This window comes from Podarcis filfolensis (genome assembly GCF_964270895.1).
Source record: "Podarcis filfolensis genome assembly, chromosome: 6".
Classification (NCBI taxonomy): domain Eukaryota; kingdom Metazoa; phylum Chordata; class Lepidosauria; order Squamata; family Lacertidae; genus Podarcis; species Podarcis filfolensis.
The window spans coordinates 39,623,745-39,642,597 of NC_139609.1; the positions used below are offsets into that span (position 1 = coordinate 39,623,745).

At 40.1% G+C, this 18,853-nt stretch overlaps 1 protein-coding gene across 23 annotated transcripts in view; it reads right to left on the bottom strand.

Annotated features, from left to right (window-relative positions):
- Window positions 1-3,774: 3,774 nt before the first annotated feature.
- PATJ (PATJ crumbs cell polarity complex component) overlaps window positions 3,775-18,853 on the bottom strand; it is a 157,515-nt gene continuing 142,436 nt past the window's right edge. For 16 of the 23 annotated variants that reach the window (XM_083621228.1, XM_083621247.1, XM_083621245.1 and 13 more), the window contains 6 exons: window positions 18,653-18,693; window positions 17,860-17,982; window positions 15,236-15,340; window positions 11,426-11,529; window positions 8,170-8,293; window positions 3,775-5,883 (listed from right to left, as the gene is read on the bottom strand). In XM_083621228.1, coding sequence (XP_083477354.1) covers window positions 5,737-5,883; window positions 8,170-8,293; window positions 11,426-11,529; window positions 15,236-15,340; window positions 17,860-17,982; window positions 18,653-18,693 — 644 coding nt within the window. In that variant the 3' untranslated portion in view covers window positions 3,775-5,736. The remainder of the gene's footprint in view (window positions 5,884-8,169; window positions 8,294-11,425; window positions 11,530-15,235; window positions 15,341-17,859; window positions 17,983-18,652; window positions 18,694-18,853) is intronic. The other 7 variants (XM_083621239.1, XM_083621241.1, XM_083621237.1 and 4 more) reach the window with 1 other exon arrangement.

Genomic DNA, 18,853 nt, shown 5'->3' on the forward strand with positions numbered 1-18,853 from the left:
TGATGACCTGGTTAGTGGGGTAGAAGTGGAAGGATCATTAGGCGCGAGTGATCATGCTCTTCTGAAGTTTACTATACAGCGGAAAGGAGCAGCCAAGCATACTAGGACTCAATTTCTCGATTTTAAGAAAGCCGACTTCATAAAACTTAGGGAAGTGCTGGGTGAGATCCCATGGACGGTAATACTAAAAGGAAAGGGAGTTCATGATGGCTGGGAGTTTGTTAAGAGGGAGATAGTAAAAGCACAACTTCAGGCAATACCAATGAGACGGAAACATGGAAGGTGCCTAAAGAAGCCAGGGTGGCTATCTAAAGAACTTTTAACTGAGTTAAGATTAAAAAAGGATGTGTACAAAAAATGGAAAAGGGGGGAAACCACCAAAGAGGAATTCAAACAAATAGCCAGCACGTGTAGACACAAAGTCAGAAAAGCTAAAGCACAGAATGAACTCAGGCTTGCTAGAGAGGTTAAAAGCAACAAAAAAGGCTTTTATGGGTATGTTTGTAGCAAAAGGAAGAACAAAGAAACAGTGGGGTCACTCAGAGGAGAAGATGGTGAAATGCAAACAGGGGACACAGAAAGGGCTGAACTCCTCAATGCCTTCTTTGCCTCAGTCTTCTCCGATAAAGAAAACAATGCCCAACCTGAAGAATTTGGAGCAAATGATTCAGCAGAGGAAACACAGCCCAGAATAACTAAGGAGATAGTACAAGAATACTTGGCTAGTCTAGATGTATTCAAGTCTCCAGGGCCAGATGAACTGCATCCAAGAGTATTAAAAGAACTGGCAGATGTGATCTCAGAACCACTGGCAGTCATCTTTTAGAATTCCTGGAGAACAGGCAAAGTCCCGGCAGACTGGAGGAGGGCAAATGTTGTCCCTATTTTCAAAAAGGGGAAAAGAGAGGACCCAAATAATTACCGCCCAGTCAGTCTGACATCAATACCAGGGAAGATTCTGGAGCAGATCATTAAGCAAACAGTCTGTGAGCACCTAGAAAGGAATGCTGTGATCACCAATAGTAAGCATGGATTTCTGAAAAATAAGTCATGTCAGACTAACCTGATCTCGTTTTTTGACAGAATTACAAGCCTGGTAGATGAAGGGAACGCAGTAGATGTAGCCTACCTTGATTTCAGCAAGGCATTTGACAAGGTGCCCCATGATATTCTTGTAAAGAAGCTGGTAAAATGCGGTCTTGACTATGCTACCACTCAGTGGATTTGTAACTGGCTGACTGACTGAACCCAAAGGGTGCTCATCAATGGTTCCTCTTCATCCTGGAGAAGAGTGACTAGTGGGGTGCCACAGGGTTCTGTCTTGGGCCCAGTCTTATTCAACATCTTTATCAACGACTTGGATGATGGACTCAAGGGCATCCTGATCAAATTTGCAGATGACACCAAACTGGGAGGGGTGGCTAACACCCCAGAGGACAGGATCTCACTTCAAAACGACCTTGACAGATTAGAGAACTGGGCCAAAACAAACAAGATGAATTTTAACAGGGAGAAATGTAAAGTATTGCACTTGGGCAAAAGAAATGAGAGGCACAAATACAAGATAGGTGACACCTGGCTTGAGAGCAGTACATGTGAAAAGGATCTAGGAGTCTTGGTTGACCACAAACTTGACATGAGCCAACAGTGTGACGCGGCAGCTAAAAAAGCCAATGCAATTCTGGGCTGCATCAATAGGAGTATAGCATGTAGATCAAGGGAAGTAATAGTGCCACTGTATTCTGCTCTGGTCAGACCTCACCTGGAGTACTGTGTCCAGTTCTGGGCACCACAGTTCAAGAAGGACACTGACAAACTGGAACGTGTCCAGAGGAGGGCAACCAAAATGGTCAAAGGCCTGGAAACGATGCCTTATGAGGAACGGCTAAGGGAGCTGGGCATGTTTAGCCTGGAGAAGAGGAGGTTAAGGGGTGATACGATAGCCATGTTCAAATATATAAAAGGATGTCACATAGAGGAGGGAGAAAGGTTGTTTTCTGCTGCTCCAGAGAAGCGGACACGGAGCAATGGATCCAAACTACAAGAAAGAAGATTCCACCTAAACATTAGGAAGAACTTCCTGACAGTAAGAGCTGTTCGACAGTGGAATTTGCTGCCAAGGAGTGTGGTGGAGTCTCCTTCTTTGGAGGTCTTTAAGCAGAGGCTTGACAACCATATGTCAGGAGTGCTCTGATGGTGTTTCCTGCTTGGCAGGGGGTTGGACTCGATGGCCCTTGTGGTCTCTTCCAACTCTATGATTCTATGATTCTAGGTGTAGGGCTTGTAAGGCTGTAGGAAAAACAGGCACACTCTTAGCTCCCCCCCCCCCCCCGGTTCAGTCAGCAGAAGGCCAAGGGCACTGAGCGAGTAGCAATTTTACCAGCTCATACAAATATTGTTTTCCTGCAAAAGCAGCTCCAAAAGCCAACATAAGGATGTGGATAGCTGGAGCATATGCTATATAGGTGTGACTGTTGAAAGAGCATGCCAGTGTCACTCTAAAGGGCAGCCCCACTTGGTCACATGAATAGCGCTTTTCGCACTTGAAAAATGAATTTTAAAATGGGCACCGGTGGATCCTGCTGCTCAGAAAAACCATCAAGACTGGATGCTTTTAACATTATACATCTGGTCTCTGAGCTATTTCGGCAGGCAGAAGTTCCTTGGGAGGGGATGCTTATTACCTAATGAGGAGTCATATTGCTGATCTTGAAATTGACCAGAGGGCTTATTTCAACAGATTACATGCTTAATCTGTTTTACATTAAACTGTTCCTATTGCCATTGGCTGCAAGATAACATTTGCCTACAAAGCAGTTTTAGCTTTCTTCTGTTTTCAGTGTTATTTCCAAGGGTCCAGCATATATGACTAGGTATGCCCTAGAACAGATTAATAACACAGTGGGATCTCAGTTTACGAACTTAATCCATTCAGGAAGTCTGTTCTTAAACCGAGGCGCACTTTCCCGGCCTCCAGCCGCCAGTGCCCTTCCACTGTTCAGCTTCTGTTCGTAGACCGAGGTAAAGTTCACTAACCGGAACACTACTTTTGGTTTTGCGGAGTTCTTATACTTCATAAACAGGGCTGTTCTTAAACCGAGGTACCACTGTATTCTTGCTGTGTTGAGGATGGACAATGCCATGGTGAGATTTGGGCTGAATATAGCTACCCTACTCTGCAATGGTCTGAGATGGTCTACCCTCAAAGATGGATGGATTCCTGAACGCCCTGGGGGGATTTCCCAGCTAATGTGGCTGGCACTCCTGTTGAGGCTCTAGTCTCACTGTGGGATGGGGAGTTGTGCTGAACACGTGACAAATGCTCCCGACTGGCCTTGCTTTCACTGTGGAGCATGTAGATCACCTTGGTACGGCAGTGACCTGCAAGCAATGAAATGGGAAAGTTGAAGATTAAGTGGTTTAAGGCCTGGCCAAGAGAGCATTGCTCCGACGCCCTCACAGGCCTGCTATAACAACTTGATACAATATTGTTTTTAATCTTGTGTTTTAATGCTATAACCCACCCTTGGACCTTAGTGTGAAGTGCGGGTAACAAGTAAAAAAAATAACAACTTAGCAAGGGACAAAATTGCTAAGAATCAACAGTCCTTAGCCCATGCTCCCAAATGATACTCATTTTTAAGTGTTTGTTCCAGGAGTCTATTATGCCTTTTAAGGAAAAATGTCATCTGGGATGTATCTTTTCTCTTCTAAAATAAAGTTAGGCTTCTGTGCATTGGTGCAATATTGACTCTGCTCCAGTATTCCTCCAACTTTTTGCAAGTGAATTTTATTTCAAATCTTTGGAAGTCGTAAAACATTTTATTTTACTGCCATACATAAATGAACTATATGTTTTGTTACCTCCCACCCATATCACAGAAGTCAGCATTATTAAACAAACCAAAAGCCCATATACTAAAAAAAAAATAAAGCATAATGCAGGCTTCATTAAAAGAATTGAGGCACAATCCATTGGGAGGTTTTCCTGCCCTAAGCCCTGCCCACACCATGTTCAGACAGTTCCCATTTATCTCAACAGGGCTCAAAGCAAAGAGAACTTCCTAGCAGATTGTGCCTTTTTATCTTTTACATATAGCACTTACTTCCCTACCAGCTCAGTTGCAGGTTGCAATGCAGTTTTTGGCAGTACTATATGTGGCACACAGAAGAGTGCAAGTTACAAGCAGCAATCATGTGATCTCTGCCTTGAGCCACAGGGAGTGCAAAATATCTCAGTTATAGAAGCTCATCATTCTTTATATCAGAAACATATGCATAAAGGGGCAAAAGCTGGGGTCAAATTGAAAAGAATGGTTAGGAACTGTCAAATTACACATTTTTGGTCAAAACTAAACTAGAACGATCAACAGATTTTGGTCACAATCCTTAAACAAGTCTAAAATGCTTTTTCAAGTTTAATTATGGGTGTGCAGTGTGAACTTCAGCATATTTTATCAAACAGAATGCCTCCAGCCTTTAAAGTGTTCTTCAGTTTTCTTCCTGGGACATTTTCTTAGCATTTCTTAGAAATATTACTAGCATTAATCTGCACACTGATGTGTAGAAATCCTTTAAAATCTTCTTCCAGGCACTATTCAAGGAACACCCATGAAAGTATTCCAGTAGCTTAAAGCACTTTGTGATTAGCTAGATCCAAACATAGCACATAAAACAAAGACAATAATCTTAACGAGACAAACCCCCCTTTTCTTTGATTACTGTGTCACCTTTGACCAATTTAGCACATATACAATCAACATGAATGCTATTGCATTCTAATTGTATCATACAGTTTACATACATTCTACAGAAATTGCAGGCTTTAGATAGAAAATTGTCACTTTGTTTACTGATGACAATGACATTGTACTACATAAATTTAACTTGAGCCACCAGGTTTCTTTTGCTATATTGTCATTATAAATAATGCGTAGCCCTATTTCAAGTTAAGGTGCTTCCTTCTGCCTCTGTGCAATTAAGCTTTATACTGTACAAACCACCCCTATCACTGAACCAGCTCCCATGAGACAGCCCCTTCAAAAGGCTCATGCCTATCCATCTCAAGAATTTTTGGGAGCCAGCCTTTAAAACAATGGCACACACAAACTAAGGAGAGGCTGAAATTGACTTGTCATGATTGCCACTAACTTACAAATATCTATCCAGAGAGATTAGACAGGGAGGGTTGACATTTCATGATTAGAACACAGTTTACAATTAATTTCCCATGGGAGAATCTGATATTTCATCATTTAGAACAGCAGTAATTGAATTACATTTTTAATGTTTTCTGGAATGGCTGAAAAAAAAAAAAAAGAATGAACATAAGTAAACCATGAATGAGATGAAAAGCCACTCTGTAGTTATCTCTGTGCATGAGATGGGATCCAACAATAAGCTAATTTCTTTCTTGTGTATAAGCTAATTTTTGTTTCAGTGACTTTACTTCCTTTTGGTTGATGACAGTTCTGGGCAAAGCAGGAGCCAGGAAGCACATTCAAAGGAAACCAGGGATGAATGGGGTTGGGTGGGCTTAAGGATTTCACAATTAGTTTCAATGACTAGGCAAAACGAACATCTACAATGGATGTAAACAGCACAGGCAACATGATTAATGGTGTGCTAAATTTAGACAGAGTTGGGTTTTCATCCCACACAGGATTGTTTTATAGCAGCTCTAGCAATGCTCAGAAATAAATTGCATCCAGCCCAGATTGAATTTGCAGCAAAATCTCATGACAACACTGTTAGTGTTACAGTCCCTTTTTGGCGCTTCAGAATTGCTACAGCTTGCTCATGAGTCACGCCTTCCAGAGTCTCTCCATTAACTGCTAAAATCTGATCACCACGCTTCAGTCTGCTGTCATCTGCAGCTGCTCCCTGAAAAAAACCAGAAATGGCACATCAGAGGCCAAGCAATTTGATGGGGCTTAATTAAAGAAGAAGAAGAAAGAGAGACATACACAAACCACCCTCAACGGTGACATTCCATTATCATTATTAATGCTTCTCGGAGCATTTGTGGCCATTAATGCTTCAAACACTTCACAGATGATGAGGAAGGGGGGTGGAGAGAAGATTCTGCTCTAGACCAGCCTGCCCCCACCTCCAAGATTAGGCGTGTCAATGGTACTCCCTGCCATTTTTGTTCTTTTTTGATAAAACCAAACAGAACAAGATCAAATCAACTGAATACTGATTACTGACTGTAATAAAGAGATTGAAGAGGAAATCAAGCGCACATGTAGGTGTGTGTGTCCCATATGCCATCAATGGTATAGAGGCACACATTCATTGCTCTAGACCTGGTAGGCTGCCAACTGGGCCATGCAGTGTTTGGAAATGAGATCTTTCCATAAGGCCTGATGCACTTCTGGGAGCCTCTCACTGTGTGGGCTAGTTCTTGCATATTGCATATTGCAAGTATCCATAAAGTTGTCCTTTTGAGATTCTCACACACACACACCGCATCTTGTGCTGCTGATTTAGCTTTCCAGAGATTGCTATCGGCCACACAGTGGCTAGCCATCTGCTTTTAGGGAAGGGCGAGGAGAACTTCCTTTGCTGCACTATTACTCAGCAGGCTGCTGTTAGCAGAAGCACCACTTTTCAAAAGATGTGTACTGATAGCCCACATAAGAACTCTGGAAGGAATAAGTCATGCATCATAGGATAAAGATTTGCACACATGGCTTCAGATCACAGACACACAGCTTGTTGAAAATGTGAACTGATGATGTAAAATTGTCCCACTTTTTTTTTAAACTAACACAATGCTGGCCAAGTAGGTCAGTGTTGCCAGCTTTGCAAGATGAGATAACTGATGTATACTATTTGTGTCAGTTGCTGGGTGAATCGTTGAGTTGCTAGGTCACAACAAGAGCCCCCCTCAAGCATAGCATTCCAGGGGGCCATGGCAGGACTCCTGATTATTTTTTTTTAATTAATGTCTAAACCAAGTACCTGAAGCTGTGCTAACCAGACTGCAAACAGTGTCCCATTTTCTAATACTCCCCTTTTAACTTTTTTCTTTCTTAAAAAAACTGATTGTGGGCATCTTTATATGTTCTCAGCTCTCCAATATTCCACATGCCTGTCCATTTATAATTTCTTGACAGAGACATCTTTTTTTTAAATGTCTGTTTCGCATTTCAGATTCTGCACATCTAAGCAAAGATTGAAACAAGATATGCACAACAGGCTGTGCATAAAATTTGATGCAACCTTGTCATATAATGCCCCAAACGGTTCAGTTGGGAGTAAGAAACATGCAAATACGGAAAATAACGCAATGAACAAAGAATATGATACACCAGATCAACAAAGAGTAAAACACCCAGAAACAGGTACGTGAACACTTATTTGAATCTTTAAGTGGGAGAGGAACAAAGGATACACCTGATGCCAGAGGTATCATGGTGAACTAGGAGTGACGATAAATGCATGGCTGCAATTAAAACGCATGGCTTTTAAAAATCAAAATAGCAGCTGTGTAAACTTCTCTCCTGGTAACAGTAGCTCGGGAAGGGATTTGCACTAGTACCAGAGTTAAACCTCCCTTTCCCATGCGCTGAGATCTCAATTCTGATCAGCTCCTCCCCACAGCTCCTATTTTAAAAAAACTTGACATGTTATCACACATTAATTGCAAATTGGACCTCAGACTGGTGCTTTTAAAGGGGCCTTCAGCATCTAACTTAGGCAAATGACTTGTCTTCATTCCAAAAATTAGAGCTTGAGAGCCCAACACCTTTCTGATGTGATAGAAGCTGAACTTTAAAGGGTGACTGTAAACACACCTTACATTTCAAGAACCTTTCCCGCTAAGAACTGTACATTGTTAAGGGTGGGGAGTGGACTGTAGCTCTGTGAGAGCTAAACTACAGTTCTCAGGACTCTTGGAGGAGGGTATGTGCTTTAAATGTATGGTGTGTACACAGCTGATGACATTCATTCACCTAGTCAATAGACAACTTTAAAAAATTTTTAGCAACAGCCTGCTGGGGGTGTAGTTCCAATTTTCCAAGATATGGAAACTCACAGACTGCCCCCCACTTTCCCTAATCAAAGAGTGGCTTTGATCAAATTAAAATGAAATTAGTTGTTACAAATGTATTTTGAAGCAGCGAAGATACATGCATAGGTTCATCTTTTCTTGTCGATTACCTTTGCAAAAATGGTCTTGACATAAATAGGGAGGTCTCCATGGGGACTTCCATAGCCCCCTACAATACTAAATCCCAATCCATCTGAGCCTTTCTCCAACACAATAATCTTAGGCTGAGGTGATCTGGAAAACACAGCAAATGCCACTTAAAACAGCTTATTTAATAAGTGGAAAGGTAACCTAATTGAAACAGCTGCACACTGTCAGATCAATGGTGTGTATTGATCTAGTTGGCAGTAGCTCTACAGGGTATCAGGCAGAAGAGCCTTTCCAAGCACTGATATTGGAAAGGCCAAGGTCTGAAATTCAGATCTTGTGTACACAAAGGATACGCTCCACCACTGAGCTACTGGGCTTTCTCACGAATTAGCTATGTGAGACTAGTGCTGGCTCTAGGTTTTTGAAGGACCTTTGTAAATATGTCCTCAGTGAGACCCCTCCTTCTCACTGATGGCAATACTGTCCAATCCTTTGCACTACACTTTCCCTCTGGGCCTAATCCTCTCAACTTCCCAAAGTTGCACTCTAACAAAGACATGTGAAGGATGCTGGTCTATCTCCTCAGTCTTCTCACTGGTTACATGCTGAGAGGGGGCAAATAAACAGACAATGACATCAAGGAGGCTGACACTGGGTTCCTTGCTGGAGAAAATAATAATAATAATAATAATAATAATAATAATAATAATAATAATAGTAAATTTATACCCCACCCATCTTGCTGAGTTTCCCTCAGGAAGTATGGGCCTCAGGAAGTGCCCAATGATGGCCCTGTGTTGACCTATAATAGAGCTGTTAAGGTTTCCTCCACCTCTGACTCTATATGCTTTTGTCAGCAGCATAAGAGGTAGGCATTGGCCAGTTGAACTTTTTCTCATCAGTGAAAACTAGAAAATGTTTAACTACTGATGTTTTTAGCTGTTCACAGAGGAGAACCATGGCATGAAGAAAGCTCACAAAAAGTTGGCAACACTAGGATAGCAGGAGTGCATAAGTGATTTGCTTTGCTTGATGCATGTACTTTTCAAAACAATTATATCTAGCAGAAACCTGTGCTCTGCTTACAGCAGGCAAGGACTAACCTATAGATTGTTGAATGGTATTGAAGTGAATTGCTACTCAGAAGATCTAGGCTGGAAGGAAAGTGGTTGTATGAAAGATGTTTGTGGCCCTGTGATTCCACAGTATATGTATTTTAAAATGAAGCTCACTATCTAAGAAGTGAAGCTACCAATGATGGCAGCTACAGATGAGAGAAGACAGTCCCAATATTTGTTTAACCACGACCAATGTGGAAGAGAATAATACCAGGGCAGCCCCCTTTGGAGAGGAGGTCAGCAAACCGCAAATCTTGAAGTTTTGAGATGTGCATCTGACTTGCAATGGAACCAACAGCAGAAATGAGCCCCCCTCCTTTAAGGAAATAGATAAAACACCAATTGCTGAATTGGAATGTTTACAAGAAGACTGGGGAGTCATTTGATAAGAAATAACCCAGCACCATTCAATGAAACAGATGCAAAGAGTAATCTGAACTTGAGTTTTGGTGACTGGTGTTATCATGAATCAAAGGGGAGAAAAGACTAAAAGTAAAGCCAAAGAGAAACTTTATGGAGCATGCATCTAGAAGCTTTTTCAGGAAGAGTGGGCAAAACTGTTCTTCATTTAATTTCTCTAAGGGCAGATCATCTGGAATTGTAGTTGTCATAATTCAGCTCAAGCGAAAACGTAGCCAGATAAGGAGCAGAATCAATATGACAACACATCAGTGGAGGAAACTCAGGAGGATTGGTTGTCACAAGTCAATCAGAATAATAATAATAATAAAACCCTCCAAATCTTCTGGCAGCCTGGAAGATTCACATTTGCATATTTTTGTGTTATAGCAATTATATTCAAGACTAGCAGCTGAAAACAAAAATGTTTACATAGTCTATCAAGGGAAGAGGCTGAGGACAGCCAAGCATTTCAAAAGGTGCTCTTGAACAACAAAAGCATATCTAACCCTTGTTCCTAAAATAATAGAGATGGGATGTATCATTGGGTCTACTGACATACAGGCAGGATACTCCCTGCCCAAGTTCTAAAAAGAGCAGCGACCCTACCCAAAGTCTATACTAAGAAAAGGAGAATGGTACAACCCATACCATGTAGGAAATTGCATAGTTGCTTATATGCTTAATTTATAGGGCTTCTTTTAGTCATGAAGAAGGGCAAGAAGCAAGGTAGGAGACTGAGGTCCAACCCACCCACCCTGCAATGCTCTGAAAACCCCACTGATTTTCTCTTTCTCTTGCTGATATACTCCTCCCCTCCCCTCCTTTCACAAGGTCTAGAGATCACATGTTGTATGAAAAATTCTTCATTGTGCAATACTTATTCAGAATCACTGGATAAATACAACCCTGACATTATTCAGACTGAAAGATGTCACAAGGAAGCAGCAAAAGTAAGATGCATAAGGCAAGAGGTACATTAAGGAAAAAGACTCCCTAAATAGAATAGAATAGATAATTTATTACAGTCGGAGACCAGCTTATAAAACACACTTGGACTCCCTAAGTATTTCAATCAAATGGACAGGGTGGCATTTTACAAGGAAAATTCCAGTGCATTTGTGGATCTTGACTACAGAGAAAAGAATCATCTGCCCTTGGTGTGATAGTCTATTAGATTTATGCATGAAGACTGATACTGGACATGCCTATTCAAATGTAAGCCCCACTAAGTTCGATTACTTCCAAGTAAGATGGTATAGATTGCAGGATAAATCTTTCATCCCACCGAATTTGGAAAATCTAACAATGTGTATTAAGCTACAATCCATCCCCCTCTACAATCCATTTATATGCATCTCCATTATTTCAGACAACATGGGGAAGAACCAAGATCTAGACCACACCACCTCAAATACTCAACATACCATAATGAAATCACCCCAGCTAAACCATTCAACCGGCTTCACTAGCAGCCATACCATCTGCTGCACCTAACTAATGGCAATTTTTGACAACAGCATGGAATTCAAAATTTTGGAGTTCTGGAAGCTCAAATTGTTATGGCAACTTAAAAGCCTTTTATCTATAGAAAACAAGGGACAAATTATAATGCATGCTCAAAGTCCAAAGTAATTTGTTAAAACTGATCGCAAGTCCAAATATCAATGCCATTAAACTGAGAGCATTCTCAACTTCTTCAGAGCAATGTTTTGCTTCCTCTAGAAAACTTAAGTATCAGCACAACATGCATACTTACTCTGGGTCTTCAGGATGGTTTTCTGTAGGTGGGCTAAAATTAGTGCTAGCAGTCATGCTCTCTAGCTGGCTGGCGATGGCACTGATGTTGGTGTCAGCTACAACCTGCAAGACAAAGTGAAAGTGACAAATCTATACATATATCTTAGCTAGCATATTATCAAGCAGCAAATTCTGTATTCTTAGAAAGCCACTTTTCCTAATTAAAAGGGAACTTTAACTGATGAGTGAATTGTGGAAGCACTCAAGACTGTAGCATTGTTAAAGCTAAGTGGATAAAGACATCATTTGTGCCTAGAGAGAAGGCTAATGAAAGCCATTTATATAACCTGGGACTCAGCTACATTAGTAAAGAAAAAGTGTTTTATATGCGTTATAACAGTGTGACACCAGATGGCGCTGTGGAGTCCCACCTTTAGCCAACGTGATTTCCCATTATGAAGTTTACAACACGTTTTCCAGAAACACTTTTTGTTGTGTCTAGATCTACCCCTATTCAGCTTTTCAAAAGAAAAGAAGGTATGTTTGCCCAGAAGTAAATCCCCCGAGTTAAATGAGATTTACTTCCAGTTAAGCATCTATAGGACTGCAGCCTGTATAAATGCACACATGTATGATGCTTATTTTCTGCTAGACTTGGAAAGCAAGTAGATGAACATATTAAACTCCTACCCCTTTTGCCTTACCTGTATTCATTGCAAGAATGCATTAAGCTTTTTGCACGTGCTATTTTTGGACACAAAGATTAGCGAATCAAGAAGGGGCTCAATAATGCTTACCTCCAAGAAGAGGAACAGCATTAGAAAATTATCCGGCTACAGGGAGCTGGGTGTCAAATGACCACTCCTACAGGAGATTGTCTTGGCCAAAAGTCCTCTGTGGGGGTTTTCTTTGCCTCACCTCCAAATTTTATTCTTTTACATCTGTGTTGTTTTGCTGAAAGCTGCTTCCATGAAAACTTGGATTGGACTGGCCATAAATTGAGCTACTTACCAACTGGGGGGTAATAGGTTGGGTCATTTATAAGATGACCCAATGCAAGAATGGTGAAACATGCCTATCTCTAAAAGAAGCCAGCATGTCTTTTCACCCAATTAATGTATTACTGAGTCAGCTAATAAAAGGCTACTTTCTCCTCTGAGTGAAGTTGGTTCACATAAGAGAAGAAATCTAGTGGCATGGTCCAGTTTTGATATCCTAACCCTCAGTGTTCTTAAAATAAATGGTCCAGATTTCAGAATCACAGCGTATTGATTAAACAGCAGATAATATTTTATATGCTTGTTCTGTCTTACTCATAAGGCAGAATAATACTATAATTTTCCAGTAGGATGGGAAAACAGCTAAAATGCTCGTGCTTTGTGGTTAAAAACAACAGCAAAACCTGGCAGGAGGACATATCTATATTCACCCATCTGTGGCTGGCAGTAAGAGCATATCAAAGTTCAACAACCTTGCAAAAAGCTTCCCCTTATCTCATTACTACACCTGCAAACAGCTGATTAAATTAACTAGCAGTATCCAAACAGCGAGGAGGGATGAAATATTCCCCCAGGATCCTAATCTCCCATTTGCAAACAGCATTAACAAACTCCTTTGCCATCCTGCCCCAGGACATATCGACTATAAAGCTTTCCACACCAGTGGATACAATTATCTGACCTTTCATAGCCAGTGACTATGAGGTGGTTTAGCAGATAATAGAATTACTTAATGATGTGTCACTCATGATTATCAAATTGATAGGATGAGTTCACTTCTGTGGTGCGAATTCATCAATGGGCAAATGAGAAGTACAGTTATTTAAAATGAAATATAACCATTTCCTATTCATCACATCCATTTTTTTTGCTGATCTGTTTGGATACAGGAACGTAAACAAGACAAGTTGCACAATGACTCTTAAATGTCTTTTCTACAAAAAAAGTTTTTTTTTGGTAGAAATTTTAATTTTAATGCATATTTAATGCAAAAATTGAAAGTGAATAAATAACAAACAATTAAAATATGTGCACTGTATTATTTTTGTAGGTCAATTATTATTAAATAAGAACCATACTGCAGGGGGGAGAGGTAGCCTTTTAAAAGATGAATAACTGAACAATCTGCTTTTCTGGAAGTGTTGATATAACAGACATGTAATGAGTAACAGACATGTCATGAGCAAGTATATTTAATCTTGTATCCCCATAGAATCTGGTTTCCTGCCATTTTAAAATAATACTGTTCTCATTTTGGGGACAGTGTAGGTATAATCACAATACTTTTGGAGTGACAGCAGTAGTATGGTCATATGCCCAGCTCATGTCAGTGCTATTTTCTATTAACTTTCAAAGATGCAAACAAATGTCATTTCACTGTTTATTAACAACTATGGCATCTGCTCATAAAGTTCACCATCCAACTTCAGCTGGGCTTTTTATTCTGGGCTTGTTCATGTGGTGATAATGGTGACCTCAGTTGCATTAGATTGGCTCTATCTAACAAAATTATTTTTGTTAATTTGCCAAGTTTCAGTATTTTAAAATCTTGCTTAGCACCTGTTACTATCATTAGAACCTATTGCCCTGAGCACAGGCAGGCCTTACCTTATCAGACTAATTTCAACAAAATCTACATAAAGCAGATATGCTCCCCCAAACCCTCTTTGGGCTCTTTTCTTAAATGGAGTTTTGCCCCTTACATTTTTTAAAAAAAAGATTCTGTAAAGTTCTGCAAACATTTGGGTTTCCCTGAGAATCCTGATAGATCGCCTTCTGCAGAGGGCCCCATTTTGGCTACAATCATGGCAGCATTCACTATATGGAGTGAGTCTAACATAACCTCAGATAGCAGCTTTAATTTGGTCAGTTTACCATTTATTGCACTAGCAAAGGCATTCACGGATAAGACAAGAGCTAGAACAGGGGCAGATGAGGGATGTTTTTAAATCCCCATTTATATTCCTCCTGGAATTTGTGGTTTTGCATTCCTCTTTCTTGTGGAGTGGCACCAGTGCATTAGAAATTTGCCTTTCTTCTGTTTTGCTATGCTTTCATAACATTTATTGTTCCGCCCCCATATGGGTTATTGCTGAGAATGAGCACTTGTGTGAATTGCTTAAATCCGGGAGTGGGAGGTGGTGTGGTATTTAAAAGCGTTTAACTCCCTGCCCCATTATTTCCTTCCTTTATCACGGCAACCCTGTGAAATAAGTTTGGTTTTATTAAGAGCATGCCCATATATTTTTTTTAGATGAGCTGTAAGCATGTTCATTAGCTCTACAAAGAAAATAAATGCTTTTCCATACAAACACGAAGGGAGTCATCTTACTAGATAACACACCTTTTCCCTTCCTCCTGCCAAATTAAGACGATAGATCAATTGTACTATCCAAGTACTGCCACTTGGTTGATAACCAGCCATATATAGCGGTTCAAAATAAGCAATGCTATTTCTCGTGCCCCCTCCTGCTTTGAAGAACAAATAAGGTTACCATGATTGGCAGCTCCATCAAACCTATGTAGCAAGAGGGGGGAAATTTGTTTTTGTTTCAAAAGTGACAGAAACTGAAAGCCTAGATGATTTTTCATGTACAGCAAGAAGTCGTTCCCTCTCCCCCTCACAGTTTTATAGGATCATGTTCTCAGTGTGTATGGACCAAGAATAAAGCACTCTTGAATGAAATAATTTCTTGCTTTCATCTTGCATAATTCAAATCAGCAAGAGCCTTGCCGTGCTGCGATGCCTTGCGCCACTGATGCTCAGCCTTTTCTTTAAAAACACCATTTATCTATCCTTGTGCAGCCGCATGTTCAATTTATCATCATACCTGCAGGATAATGCTCCCGAAAGCACTCTTCAGTAGATTAACTACATCAGCGTGAGACAGCCCATCCAATGGCTGCCCATTAATACTGACAATCCGATCGCCAACCTAAAAGGAAAAAAGAAAAGTACAATAGCTACAGAAAAATTGCTGGCATTAAGGAAAATTGGAAAAAAGCTCAATGTTTCTTGCAAGTTCTGACTCTGCATACTCATGCTTCCCGGTTATAGAAAGACAATAGAGATCTGCTATATTTTCACTGATCATTGAGTACTTTTCATAGGGAGGATAAAACACTCCTCCTGGAAGTAGTAGAACACAAACAAAGAGCTCCTACTTCACTGATAAATTTTGGAAGCAGAGAATTACACCAAATCACGTCCTAAGTAGCAAAAGCCTACAGCAGTCCAAGCACATGCATGCGGCGCACAAAAGCACATTCTTTCAATATGCAGCGTCATGAGAGAAATCACATGATCTCTGGTAGATAATATATCTGTGACCACAGATGTCAATGGGGTACATAGGAAGCAATACTTACCTTGAAGATAAAGGGTTTAGTATTAATTTTCTGCAACAGCCTGTTTAATTTTCCATTTGTCTCACTTAAATAAAGTGTGACATAAATGGCATGACAGTTATCACTGGCCTCATCACCTCCACACAGAGTCCTAACATTCACCTAAAGAAGCAGGTCGACCCAAACAGTCTTACAGCAGATCCAGATGAAGTTCAGTCTTGAGGCCAGTTCACACAGTGAAAAGGCAGCTTGTTTCCCCACACAATCTTCTTCCTATACACAAATTCATCCCTGACATGTGATACGGAGTAGAGTACTACTGCTATCATGGAAATCGCTGTAGGGTACATATGTGTACCAGTGGTGCACACAATATGGCTCCCCATGTTCCCAGGATAAGTTGTTGTTTTCTGAGTGGGAAGAATTCCAGAGCTGTATAGTAAACAGTTGAAATGCCTCTCTGCAAGCTCTTTTTCTTTTAGCAAGAGTGCATGAACAGTTCAGGAAAGAAGGCACTTATAACTTATCTTGCTGTTTTTAGGTGACCATAATCTTTATGGTACTTATGCTTGCATCTTTACGGTTAAGTATATTGATACAAAAGCTACAAAGATATTCTACCTTCAAAAATAAAATGGTACTATTAACCAAATAGTAGGCACTAAATCTCGGAGCCATTTCAGGCAATCAAAACATGCTTCGGCTTTCCACGGGAGACATTTCTTTTTTTCTTTATTTAAAAAGAGGTTATTTCTATGCATATCTTTACTGAATACCCTAAACATTTAGGGCCAAGTAAGACTTTCAGGATCTTTGCCACCCAGTGTATTCTTTGGGGTCCCTGGGGACTTGGGCTGTTTGCCATGGCTTGGGCTGTTTGCCAAAACAGCTGCTGGCACTTGGAAAGAGTTCCTATGATTGCAGAAGCTGAAAAATACATGGTGGCAATGACAGAAATAATTGCTTTGAACCTATGGCTGTACCTGTGGATGTCCCGGGTCACAATTTAAGTTCTCTACACACATGTTTCATCAGGAAAGTCAAATAACATAGTGTTGAGCACATTTTAAGTGTCTGAAGTGGCTGCTCAATCACCAAATACTTGGTTAAATAGAAATCATCTTTCTTAGAGTTTGGCAGAGATGAAGGTACATAGAAGACACAATGGCCCAGTTTGCAGATCATCTTAAACCAGAGTTTAAAACTAACTATCATTTAATTACAGATAGGTAGCCGTGTTGGTCTGCCATAGTCAAAACAAAAAAAAAAAAAATTCCTTCCAGTAGCACCTTAAAGACCAACTAAGTTAGTTCTTGGTATGAGCTTTCGTGTGCATGCACACTTCTTCATCTGAAGAAGTTATCTGAAGGTTATCTGAAGTGTGCATGCACACAAAAGCTCATACCAAGAACTAACTTAGTTGGTCTTTAAGGTGCTACTGGAAGGAAAAAATTTTGTTTTGTTTTGACTATCATTTAATGTGAGTGAAACAAACTGCCAAATCACAAGCAGTAAGTCAAGAACAATACTTGTTTTGTTTGGAGGAAACATGAGCCCTGGTCCAGATGACATGACAAGCCAGGCTTTGGCTTTGCTGTGCCTGCAGTGCAGGATCAGGGGTGCGACACTATGGGAACTTCTGAGCAGTGTGCACTAGCAAACTGCTTGTTCACATGACATCACAGTTTGCTTTGAACTATGGTTTAATGTGAAGCACAAACCAGGACAGTGGATCTAGCACAAGACAACCCATATGGGTTTTAAGTAAATTCATAGAGACAATTTGTGTTCTTTCAGCTTCCTTGCTTTGTTAAAATGGCAGATTGCATGACATGACTCACACCCTTGGTTCCAGAAACCAGAGTCCATTTAGAAGGCAATTTTCTATTATTACTCTTATGAAATCTCTCACAGTAGTTGACACAGGTTGTTTTGCTAATCAGAAGTAAGAAAGAAGCACATTTCACAGTTGGAAATAGAATGGAAATGCCTGTCCGAGTATATCCAACAATATATAACCCTTGCAGTTTTCTTGGGGGGGGGGGATAAAATCAGCAACAAGAAAATAAAGACAATATATATGGATAATTTTATATTTTTCACTTACTTTTAGTTTATGTGTACGTGCTGCTACTCCACTGGCTTGAATCATGGCAATGAAGATTGGAATGTCTCCCAATGGGCTTCCTTTGCCCCCAGCTATACTGATACCAAGAGCATCATTTGGACCCTTAACAGAGAGGTTAGCAACATAACTATTTGTGTTGACATCATTCAAGACATTTAACACATGGGCCTTAGTAATAAATAAAACCAAGCATGACAGTGATGCAAAATTTCTAGCAATTTCCTGTGCATCATTCAATATTGATTTAGCAACAACTAAGTCCAGGAGATAATCCTTATGCGTGTATGGAAAGCCTGTTTAATTGGAGAAGTAAAACACAACCTAAAGGCAGCCACTGGTTCTTTTATATGAGACTCCTATTGATCCACAGAACCCTTAATTTGGTAGCAACTCATGCATATAAGCTGTGGAAAGATGATGGCACATACATCACATACAAAGGCCACAACAAAACTATACAATCTGACTACTACACCACTAGTAGGTATTAATATAATTTTACTAAGGATGGGTGAGCAAAATGGCCAAACTCTGTTTTGGTCCCATGTTCACATACAGCCCAAAGCGAGTTCATCACCTCTCATTAAAAAAAATAAAAATCTGAAAATAAAAGCTGAACATTTTTTTTTAGAAACAAATGTAGAAATGTTTTGAGTTTGTTTTTTTTAAAGAAACAAACGCGGCTAACTTTTACACACGGGAAGAACCTTATGTAGCTCCTTTCACTTAAAATAAGAACTAAATGCTTTGAAAAGTAAGAAAAGCTACTCACTCTTGTTATTTCCACAGTCCTCGGGCTCATATCTGTCCCAACTAATAAAGAAATGAACAATTAATTTCTGTAATTAAGAGATAATGCCATCAGGGGATTATAGTCCCTGGTTGCCGTTTCAAAATTATGACAATTGTTTATTATCAAAATTGTTTATGCCAGAGCAAGAAATACATTATGCAACTGGAAAAGGACTTAGCG